The 12,506-nt window shown below is 36.2% G+C and overlaps 2 protein-coding genes across 2 annotated transcripts; one reads left to right on the top strand and one right to left on the bottom strand.

Annotated features, from left to right (window-relative positions):
* Positions 1-1,708: 1,708 nt before the first annotated feature.
* On the bottom strand, positions 1,709-3,597 carry LOC105175990 (thaumatin-like protein 1). Its single transcript, XM_011098643.3, has 3 exons — positions 3,230-3,597; positions 2,251-2,908; positions 1,709-2,144 (listed from the first exon to the last, which is right to left on the bottom strand). Exons 1-3 carry the CDS (start codon positions 3,285-3,287, stop codon positions 1,901-1,903), a joined length of 960 nt encoding a protein of 319 aa, XP_011096945.1. The 5' UTR covers positions 3,288-3,597; the 3' UTR covers positions 1,709-1,900.
* Positions 3,598-5,578: 1,981 nt separating this feature from the next.
* Positions 5,579-11,176, top strand: LOC148784522 (secreted RxLR effector protein 161-like). The gene is made up of 3 exons (XM_088876862.1): positions 5,579-5,611; positions 6,274-6,342; positions 10,784-11,176. Exons 1-3 carry the CDS (start codon positions 5,579-5,581, stop codon positions 11,174-11,176), a joined length of 495 nt encoding a protein of 164 aa, XP_088732988.1.
* The last annotated feature ends 1,330 nt before the right edge of the window (positions 11,177-12,506 follow it).

Here is a 12,506-nt window from a genome sequence, read left to right as displayed (position 1 = left end):
ATTATATTAGCTTTATTATAATAATCTTTATTTTTTATTTATTTTTAAATTTGCACATCTGAAATTGTTATTAGAGTTTTAAGATAATTTAACATTAATAAAATGTGATATGAAAAACGAGCAAAAAAATTCTTTATGAAAAATAAATAACAAATTATCCCTGTATTCTGAAAAATAAAGCAAATTACCCCTATTTAAACCATTGATAGAGGCGTAATTTACTTCATTTTTCAAAATACATAGAGTAATTTACTAATTATTTTATAAAAATTTATTTATTCATTTCACATATTATAAGAGTAAATTACATTTAACCCCTCAAAATTATCTTGGGAAAGAATATAACCACCTTTTTCTCGTATTTTTTATATTCCTATTTTGGTTCCATCTTTCTTTTTCCCTTTTCTTTTTTACACCCCCCCCCCCTAATTCCCTGTTCTTTTCCCTTTTCTTCCCCAACTTTCCGCATTGTGTTCTCCTTTTTACCTCTACTTTCCCATTCATTCCTTCTGAATTCCTATTCTTCTCCCCCACCCCCCACACCGCATCGCCACCACTCTCCTCCGCCATCAGCAACACTCCATCCCACCCACCAGCAGTCCTTTCACCGCCTGTTACTTCTGTTTTTTGTTTTACTAATAACGATGAATGAATTAGGGTTAAATACGAAAGTACACTCCTCCCAATTTTTTTTTGAAATTATAATTACACCCTTCCAAAAAATTTCTGTTCACATTTGACTCATTTTTCTTAAGGTTTTGAGCGAAAAATGCTGACATTAATGAAAAAAATTACATAAAATTTTAATTTTGCTCTTTATTTACATTTTCAAGTGTATTTTTTGAATTTATAAAGGGATAAATAGAGTAAGTTTAGCATCATTATTTCTTTATAAGTCCAAAATTATTGCATGAGCATGTCAAACAATAGTAAAATTAAAAATTTATATAATTTTTTTTTACTTGCTAAAGCAATATTTCACATACAAACCCTAACAAAAAAGGATCAGGTGTAAATAATGAATTTTTAGAGGTGGTGTATGTGTAATTTCGAATACTTTCTGGGAAAAGTACAATTTTTTATTTTTATAAAGGGTCTAAATATAATTAATCCAATAAATCATAATGAATCATTTCGATACACTGAACAATATCTCAATTCAAAATATATTAATATGACTAATAATAATAAAGTAAGACAAATCCACACATAGACTTGTAAATTTAGGCTTGGATTTAATTCTTCTAATTAATTAAACTCTCCCTCAAATTAATCTAATTAATTTACAAATTCAAAACCTATCAAATCAATCAATCAATCAACTTAGTGCAATACCAAAGCTAATCATCCAAATAATTAATTAGTTGCAAGTTTAATTAATCAAATTAGTTTCATATACACCCAAATTAATTAATTATCTAAATTTCAATGAATTAATTCAATTTAAAAAAAGATAAATTGAACCAAGAATTGATTATCTTTTATTTTAACGATCAATTATTATTAATCAGAATAACTCGATTACATTTATTCTCGTCAAATACCATTAGTTAACAAAAAGAATTACAATAATTATTCTCTCATCAACAATATCATATAAATAAAATTTAATAAAAAATATATTATTAACTTAAAATCTAGAATTAATTGACTACTTCTCCCAAATTTAACCCAAAGCATGGTGATCATAATTGAATCAAAGTCAGAGTTGTAGAGAAGCTTGATTTGGAAATATTTGAGAATTCCCTTTGTATAAATTACATTTAGATCCACCGGATAAGATGTTTGTTTGGTAATCTCTATGTGATACATGACTGTCTGATTTCACCTCTTTTTTCCTGTTGTTTCTCCAAATGGAGCCATACATTGTTCAAGTGAATCCGGGTCAAGCCAGTCAATGTCACGGTACTACTACTGCAGCGAGATGTACAATTGGAATCATCAGTGCCACTGCCAAGAAAGAATGTGTTCTACTTGAGTCTCCAGTTGCCAAATCTGCCAACCATGACCCATCTGCCAAGATGGCCTCCTGGACCGACCCTGACCCTGACCCTGGCCCGGATTCGGATTCAGATGCGGGTTCGGATGAAGACCCGAATCCGGAGCCAGCTGCGGTAGCATCATCTGGTTTGGATGATTTTTGGCTGCAAAATGAAATTTGATTTAGTGAAAAACTAGAAGAAAGAATATCAGAAATGGAGTTTTGGTGCAGTACGACTTGTACATTGTTGCTGCATTAGAGAGTTGTACCTAGGAAGGGACGGGCAGAAGGTGATGACATAATCAGCGGCGGTGCAGGTGAAGGTGCTGGTGGCGTCATCGTAGGCGTAGCTGTAAGACTTGGGACACGCGTTCTTAAACAGCTGCGAGTACATTGACGGCTTGCACGTCGACGGCGATCCGTACTCGCCCTTGCAACAGTACTCCGGAGTGTTGAATGCGTCGCACGCGCTGCGACACGCGCCGCCGCCTTCGGTTCTCAGCTCAGCCGGGCACCTCTGGTTCAGGTCCTCCACGCAGCCCGTAGACGCGCACTGACCCGACCCACCCCTGACGTCAACCATGAGCGGCAAGTTGTACCCATCGACAAGGCTGACGTCGTAGAAGTCCATGGAGCCCGTCCCGAGCGTGAACTCCGCCAGGGTGGCTGCAGTGGCGCCGGCACCGTTGCACTCCATTTGGCCGGAGCCACAGTCTCCGGTAGCGCAGGATCCGTGGCCTGATCCATCGAAGGTGCAGCCTGTCCTGCCCCAGAAGCGCCCAGACCAGCCGGTCGGCGCCTGGAAGGCTCGTGAGCCACCTTTAGGGAGCTCGAATCCTGTGCTCTCCAGTCTTGGGCTGCCCAGAATTGCCGGCCAAATTGTCTGAGAACACTTGTTTACAAATGTAAATGTGGCGCCCCCAACTCCTGCACCACATGGTCACGATCAGAGTAGGGTTCAATCGACTGAGATCAAAAAATCTAAAACTGATCACCAAATTCCAGCGAAAAGAACAAGAAATTAACATCACACTCAACCAAATTTGTGAAATAGAACACGCTCAACACCGAAAATGGAGCTTCAGAAGAACTCAGAGCACCAAAATCAACAAACCCAGATCACCCTTAGAAGTAATACGCGTCTTTTAGCAGCAGTCGCTTCGTTTCAATCCAATAATATCAAACGAATTAGATACATTACACTCAATTCACTCAAAATCTTGAGTAGGTATATGTTTGGTGCTGTACCTTTGCTTTGGAAAATGTGGAGCAGAATGATGAGGACGACGGCGGAGGAGGAACCCATTAAAGATTTTTCCTCCGTATAATATTCCTCGGAGTTGGGGAACGAGTGAATTGTGGGAATAATTACCAGAACAGAATGATAAACCAATCAGGCAACGGAGGAGTTCTTTGGTTAATTCGGCGGCGGCGGCGGCGGCAGCGGGGAGGAGGAGCAGCAGTATATATTGGGCACTGAAGCAATAGGGGAAGAATATGAGCAACGAATGGAGAGGAGTGAGTGGGGAGGGAATCTTCATTATCTGCTCTCTCTTCCTATATAGAGGCGCGCACACACGCACACTCAAGAGATACCCAATGCTTTCTCCAAGGAAAAAAAGAGAGGGTGAATCACCATTTCGTCCCTCTAATATATTAGTAGGTGTATATTTTTTTTTTTAAATAAAACAAATAATAATAAATAGAATGACATTTAAAATACATTATTATTTTTTTTGGCATCTTATGTATATTTTATTTTGTGGACAATTGTAATGACTTTTTTTTTTCAGTTTAATAAAATTTATTCTCATTTGATATTAGAAATACAAATTACCTTCTTTATAGAAAAGAAAATATTAAATTATTTTTCTGTATTTTTTAAAATAGAACATGAAATTTCGTGTCGTTCAAACACTTCCCTTTTTATAACTGGGAGAGATAAGGGGGGAGGCGAAAGGGGTTGGGTTTATTTTTTCTTAAAAATATTATATATTATATATGTTTTATTTTTAAATAAATATTTATAATAGTAATTTAAATATTATTATATTATATATATAATACTTAAATATATTTATAATAAAAAATAATATTTCATTCATAAAAATCATACATAATCATAGAAGGGACGTGTGCACTACACCACCTCCTTCAAGGTGATAAATTACTTCATTTTTAAAAAATACAAAAAAATAATTTAATATTTTATTTTTCATAAAAAGTATTTTACACATATCCGTATCACATGGCGATAACTTACATTTTTCTCCTTTTTCATTATACATGGTTATATGATTTTAAAAAAAAATTAAATTTTATTTACCATGCAAAACGTAAGCGTAACACCATTTTATGAAAACCAAATATACGAATTTAACTTCTTATTTTTTTAATAATTTACTCCTAGTCACTGGAATATTTCGCATAATGTAATTTAAATTTAATTAGATTGAAGGGTCAGACTTTAATGAAAATAAAGGACTATCACAATATATTTAAAAAATAAAGAATTAAAATGGAAATAAAAAAAAATGGATTTACCCTATACATAATTTAAGTGAAATGTGATTGGTATGAATGTTAGGAAATGGGGCAATATGGGTTGGATGCTAAAACACCATACCCACCGGTTGTTATAAGATGTGATTGGAGTAGGGATGGTGGGGCCATTTTCTTACATATGATGAGACCACGTGGCAGAATTTGGGTTTATCTTGACAATTTGTACCTCATGCATTATGATAACCAAGTACCCCGGCTGCCATACTTTACTTTTGCAACGGAAACATCTACAAAATCCATGCCCTCTTACACGAGGCCAAATTATTTTTATATTTTTCAAGGATAATTACATTTTTTTTAAAAGTTTGATCTAATTATATATAAAATTTTTATGGTTTGAAAATTATATTTAATATTTATGAAATTTTATTTTTGTTTATTAAATAAGTTCCTCTATTAATCAAATTTTATCTAATTTTGATGATATTAAAAAAAAATTGAATAACAATTCATATCTACCTCCCGATTTACTTATTACTGATTTATTTCAAGTTAAATTAATTTTGGTATGATCAAATGATGGTTGTAGCTTAGATATGGCAAACGTTCAAACCATTGAAATTACTCCAGCACTACCACCACCGAATGGATGTACAGGTTCAAATGATGCTTCACTAGATACATGTATAAGAAGGTTGCATTTCGACAACCTCAAGGAAAGACAGCAGATATTTTTTAAGTCAGAGTTGCTCAAAATCAACTTGGCATGTTAAAGACGGCTGTGTTTCTATTGATCTGAAACTAAAAGATGAAGGTCTGTTGAAATGGATGAGTAAGAAGGAAAAAGAAGAATGTGTATGCCAAGGAAGAGAGAACTGAAGCACAGGTGATTTGATTACTAACAAATGAAGAGAAAGTTGGGAGCTGAGAAGAAATCGGAGCAAAGAGACAATTTTGATGGCACAGATGATAAAATGATAGGAAGTACCCTGATTTTGATGTTACCATAGATTCTGAGAGGTATTGATGTGGTCGAGGATTTTCTGCTAAAGGATAAAATTGGGTTTTTACCACGACGCGATTGCGCACCAGATGGATTTTGTTGAATACGAGGCAAAAGAGAAGGTATCTCTCATTACCTTAGTAATTTATCAAATAGTTCTCTTAGCAACATCATTATGTGAGTTGCTGATTGCCTTACCACATATTCTTACATCACTAGAAAAAATATGACTTTTTGCCATAGTTACTTACCATTGTTAAAAGCGAAAAATCGTGAGGAATACTAATTAACCAGAGTTGTACATTGACTATTATTAGCCGTTGTTTCTACATGTAAGACCAAGATATTAGTCATAGCTAAAGACCATGGCAAATGCAAATGAACAGTGGTAAAAACTGAAGTTTCCAAATTGGTTTTTGAGAGTCATAGAAAGCATTGATTTACCATAATTTTTATGTGGCTTTCATAAGCTCCATAATCTTATTTTGAAAGCTTGTTTTTAAAATAAGATCAATATCTCATAAATTCTATAACATCTTTTGAGATATCTCAATATGCTTAGCCAAACAGCCCTCTAGTTGGAAATACCTGCTGTTATTGGATGCAATTCTTGCAACCTGTTTTGCATTGACATGCCACTCGGCATAGTCAAAATTTTGCCGTCTTCTTTAGCTCTATTCTTCTTTCCTTTACTCAACCAATTGGTATTTTTCTTTCTTTATCTAAGGATTAAATGATAGGAATTCGTTTAGGTCAAAGTAATGTTGTTTCCTTTATTTTGCAGCATGATGCAGCTGTAGAAAAGCTTGCAAGAGAGGTAGAGTCGACGTTCATCGGGTCAACAAATGTGAAGGTAAAACATGCTCCATAATGCCTACTTTCTTGTAGTTGTATAGTCCTGGCCTAACAAGCACTTGTACACTGTGTAAGGACTGCATGTTAACTGACGACGATGATGCACCACATCTTAAGGTGGAGCTGGAGAACTCCAAAAACCTACAAGATGAGGCTGGTGACAAGGATTAGTATCGACTATATTGGGAATCTATAGATTTTGAACAAATTAATATCGAATCAATTATGTATTTGGTTTGTTGTTTATGAACACTTTAAGCGTCAGGGTAATTCTTGTTAGAATAGATGACCAGAAGGCCAATCAAATTAGGCTTTTGTAAACTAATTTTGACAATTTTGATGTAATATAATATCTATGTTTTGAGTGAAAGTAATATTCAAATTACTGCTTGATTCTTTTGTTGTGTTTACTTGTTGTGTTTACTTGTTGTGTTAATATTTACTTAACTACACCACAAAGTCCACAGACCAAATGGATAAATCTAAGGGGTTAGGTTGCGCATTGTTTAATGGCCATGAAACCAATCCCTGTGGATTCACCTGAAACGTTCCAAGTTGAGAACCTCTAGATAGGGTATCGAGTGTCCTAAAGAGACTCGCATTAAGTACTGTAGCGTGTTTCGTCGGTAGGAGATGTAGGTCGTCTATATAATTTTAGTGAGTTGGTTGGTAAGGTAGTCGACTAACTGAACCGATTGGCAGAGATCGTCATATGTAAGCCTCCAAAAGCTTAATCGTTATGACTGGGAATCCTGACTCCAATAGTACGAGATTAGTTCTCGAACTTGAGAAACCATGACAGTCACATGTACATGATGATGTAGCTTAGATCTAGGAATAATGTCTGTGTCGAAAGATATGGACGTTATAAGGCTTATTTAGTACAGTCAGAATGTGTAGTGAGGACGCTGCGTTCCAAGAAAGAATCCGTCGCCTATTAATATCGTGATAGTAGCATCATCTATACTCTTTGAGACACATTTTCCTAAAAGTCTGTGGCCATAGTGATTGAATAAGTGGGATAGATTTTCCCAAGACAATTCAGTAGGGTAAACGGATGGTCTCGAGTTATTAAGTATAGATGCCTAGAGTTCAAGATGGGAACCGAACTTCAATTCCATGCCTAGACTAAGGCCGGGAGATTGTTGATGGAAGGATCTTACTCGTATGAATTTGGTTGCCTAAATGTTCATCTATATTCACCTAGTCTCTAGTGCCATGGACTATTGCTAGACAACCACCCATGGTAATGGATCTAATTAATGGTGTTGGGAACACACCCAAGTCTAGCTAAGGGTGAACCTAAAGAATCACACACTACCACTATAATGGGATGGAATTAATTTGAAATTAATTCTAGAAAAATTATATTAATTTAATTGGACTAAATTAATTCTTAGAGATAATAAATGATTGGATAATTTATTTAAACTAATCCATTGGATGGATGACTTGAAATTTAATTAATTGAATTAATTGAAATTTTAAATTAGTCATTAAAATTAATTGGATTAATTTTATTAGGCTTGATTCAATTTATGAATTGGATTCATAAATTGATGGAGAGATGAAAAAGCTTGGATCTCTTAATTGGATTAAGGATTTTTTTTTTAATGTTGGACTTACAATTACTAGATTTAATTAAAGTCCATTTTGACATGGTCTTGGTTTAATTTTATTTAATCAAGCCTATTCAATTAAATACAAGTCCAAGACTTCGGTTGGACCTTGTGTAGCTTTAGGAGCCAAACCTCTCCTTGGAAGTGTGTGTAGCCGAGTTGGTGCCGTAGGGTGCACCAAACTTGGCCGCAAGGTGGCTTATGTTAGAATAAATGCTCACAAGCCAATCAGATTAGCCTAGGATTTATTTTATTTGAACAATTTAATCGATATTATATAGTATTATTTTAAGTGAATAAAATAAGTATTCGCTTATTTTGGCATCCACTTTATTGTGCTCATTTTGTATGTCTATATTTTACTTAAATATCATAACAAAGCCCACAGATCGATTGACAACCATGCAATTGGGCCACACATTGGATGGCGGTAATGAAACCAACTGCTAAAAGGTTAGGTTCAAAACGTTCCAAGTCGAGCACCTCAAGAATGGGCATCAAGAGTCCTATGGAGACTTGCGCTAAGAGTCCCATTCAAATTGATGAGTATCGTGTTTTATTGGTGACAGACGCGGAGCGTCTATGTAATCTTGGTGGGTTGATTGGCTAGGTGTTGAATCAATTGAACTGACTCGCGGGGATCATCATATGGAAGCCTTGGAGGCTTGGACGGTATGCCTCGAATCCCCGACTTCGATAGTATGGGAGTAGTCCTCATACTTGAGGAATCACGGCAGTCATGTGCATACGATGATTGTATCTTGAATCTGTGCAAGAGGTGACTGTGTCACAAACACGATCATCATAAGCCTTATCCAGTGCAGTCAGAGTATGTAGCAAGGACAGTGAGTTTCAAGAAGAGGATCCGTCCCCTGTCAGTATGTGATAGAGGTATCTCCTATGCACTTAGAGATGTGTTCACGCTCTATTAATCTGTGGCCACAATCGTTGATCGAATAGGAAAAGGAGGTTCCTATGTCGAGAAACTTGGTGTAACGCGATCTCAACTATTAAGCATAGACGCCTAGTACAGGATGGGAACCGACACCTAATTCCATGACCTATACTAAGGCCGGAAGACAATAGAACGGAAGGACCGTACCCATATGGATCTGAGAGCCTAAATATTCACATGGTAATTCACCAGTCTCTAATGTTATGGACCGTTGCTATACGGCCACCCATGGTAACGGGCTTTCTGATTAAGAATTAATCAAGAATTATTTAATTAATAATGTGTTAGATACTAACCCAAGTTTAGCTGAAATGTGAACCTAAAGAGTCACACACAAATCACCGCAAAGGAACAAGGAATTAATTTGAAATTAATTCCATAACTAATTGGATTCATTGGATGGAAAAAGGCCCAAAAATAAATTAATGGCATTAATTTATATTGGGCTTGTCCTCATAGTTTAATAAGTTGAATTTTATTAAATAATAAGGATAATTTGGGTTTATGTATTTAATTAGATTAAATATAAATTGGGCTCAATTAAATGGATTTTTATTAAATTGAATTTAAAAAAAATTATTGGGCTTGTATTTTTAAGGATAAAAATCGGCCAAGCCCATTATTTTGACCCAGTGAAAAATTTCATGAAAGAAAATAAATGGCTAGCAAATTGTAATTTTGGAAAGTACAATTCTAGCCATTTTGGGAATCTTTTTATTTGGAATAAAGATAAATATGCCTTGTAGATAATAGAATGTATTTTAGAAATATTCTTAACTATCAAACAAGGTATATATATAAAATATAATTATTTGGGAAACAATTATAATCATTATTACACAAAAAAAAAAAAAGACCTCCTCTTCCATTGCACTCGGTCGCCCTCTCTCTCTCTTGCACAAGCTGCAATTTCTTCTCTCCTTCTCTTCTAGCAAAGAGGACGTAGAGATCCCGACTCCCATGTGGTGTGGTTGAATTAGAGGGCTGCTACTTTGGAGCCTCAAGTGAAGAGCATTTCAAGGGACCGTGAAAAATGAAGGTATCGTTTTTCACCTTTATGTTTTTTGGTTTTGGTGATTTTCCATCAGCCCCGTGTTCGTTTTTATTTTAATACATCAAACACTCGAAAACTCCAAAGGTACACGCCTTGCATTGGTTTAATTTTGCATTTAATTTTTGTTATTACGCATTTTTATTTTCACCGCTTCCGCTAGCACGTTCCCAGGCCGTACCACGCGATCCTTGAAGTGGTATCAGAGCCCGATTTGATATAGGGGCTGATGATTATGTGATTAACGTGTTTTTACGGCTTTTTGAAGCATGTCTTTATCGTTTTCCATTTAATGGTTATATGATAAAAATGGCTCATTCCTTTTGCAAATTATGGATGATTAAAGCATATATAAAAATTTGGAATTTTTCTGGGTTTATGCTTTATTTTGTTGTTTCACATTGAACACAAAAAAAAAGGGAAGAAAAATTGCAGCAAACACTGCTGCTGTCAACGGATAGTGCGCGCACCGCCAGGCGCAGTAAGCAAGGCGTGCGCGAAGGAAGCGCGCATGGGTAGGGCTTGCGCGTGCATGCTAGCAGAGGGGCAGCGCAAGCGCGTACCCTGTAGCGAAAACAGCGAAGGCAGTGCGCGCTGCAGGTTGGGGGACACTAAAGCATGGTTATCCACTCAATTTTTCATGAAGGATTTGGGTAAGGCTTCCTACATCCTTGGGATAAAATTTTCAAGGATAGATCTAAAAGGATGTTAGGATTAAACCAAAACTCATATGTTGAGAAAGTCTTGAGGAGCTTAAAAGATGTTGGGCATCCCCTATGCATAAGTTGTAGGCAACATTCAGTATGTTGTGCAGTGCAATAGGCCTAACGTCGCTTATGCTTTGAGTGTAACGAGCAAATATCAAATATATGCCGAGGAGGCACACTGGATTGCAATCAAGACCATACTTAAATACCTGAGAAGGACTAAAGATATGTTCTTGGTCTATGGCGGTGGAAAGCTGATACTGGAAGGCTATAGCGATACTTGCTTCAAGTCGAACGATGATGATGTCAAATCACGATTAGGATTTGTATTCAAGCTTAATGATGGTGTGGTAACTTGGAAGAGTTTCAAGCAAGATACCATAGCTGATTCCACCACGGAAGCTGAATACATAGCGGTTTCAGAAGTAGCTAAGGAGGCGGTTTGGATGAAAAACTACATCCAAAAGTTGGGTGCGGTACCTAACATTGCTGAGCAGTAATTATCTTCTCTGATAATAATAGGGCTACAGAGCAAGCTAAGGAATCGAGATATCATCATTGATCTAAACATATTCTTACATGATACCATCTGCTTAGAGAGATGGTGGGAAGAGGTGACGTTCCGATGGCCCAAGTCAACTCAACAACAGATCCGTTGACCAAGCCGATGTCACAGATCGCTCATGCACAACATCTTGGGAAGATGAATTTGAGCCAAATGAGTGATTAACTTTAGGTCAATTGGGAGATTATTAGGATAGGTGATAAAAAAGCCAATCAAATTGGGCTTTTGTAGACTATTTTTGACAATTTTGATGTAATATAATATTTATATTTTGAATAAAAGTAATATTCAAACTACAACCCAATTCTTTATTGTGTGTACTTGTGTTAATATTTACTTGACTACACTACAAAACCCATAGATCAAATGGACAAATCCAAGGGGTTTGGCTGCGCAGTGATTGGCAGCCATGAAACCAACCGTTATAGATTGGTCTGCAACATTTCAAATTGAAGACTTCGCAATAGGGAATCGAGTGTCCTAAAGATATTTGGACTAAGTACTACAACCGTATTTCATCGGTAGGAGACATAGGTCGTCTATGCAGTTTTAGTGGGTTGGTTGGCAAGGTAGTCGACTGACTGAATTGACTCACAAGAACTGTCATATGGAAGCCTCCAAAGGCTTGTTCGGTGTGACTGGGATTCCCGACTCCGATAGTACGAGATTAGTCTTCGAACTTGAGGAACCATAGCAGTCACATGCACATGATGGTTGTAGCTTAAATCTGGCCAACAATGTCTGTATCGAAAGATATGGACGTTAAGCCTTATCTAGTGCAATCAGAATATGTAGTGAGAATGGTGCGTTCTAAGAAAAAATTTGTCCCATATTAATATCATCACAATGGCATCTCCTATACGCTTTGAGACACGTTTTTCTAAAATTCTGTGGCCATAGTGATTAAATAAGTGGGATAGGTTTCCCCGTGACAATTCAGTAGGGTAAACGGGTGGTCTCGAGTTATTAAGTATAGATACCTAGTCTAGTATGGGAACCGAACCTCAATTCCATGCCCTAGACTAAGGTTGGAAGACTGTTGATGGAAGGACTTTATCCGTATGAGTTCAGTTGTCTAAATGTTCATTTATATTCACCCAATCTCTAGTGTAATGGACTGTTACTAGATGACCATCCAACAGACTATTTCTTGTTATGAAATAATTAATTAAATTAAATTTAATTATTAATATTGGGAATACGTCCAAATATAATTGAGAGTGAACATGAAGAGTGACATACTACGCCGATACTAGTACTCTTTG

Source organism: Sesamum indicum, linkage group LG13 (genome assembly GCF_026168435.1).
Source record: "Sesamum indicum cultivar Baizhima isolate 11 linkage group LG13, ASM2616843v1, whole genome shotgun sequence".
NCBI lineage: Eukaryota > Viridiplantae > Streptophyta > Magnoliopsida > Lamiales > Pedaliaceae > Sesamum > Sesamum indicum.
The sequence above is the reverse complement of the archived record's forward strand: the minus strand, read 5'-3'. Positions and strand labels throughout refer to the sequence as shown.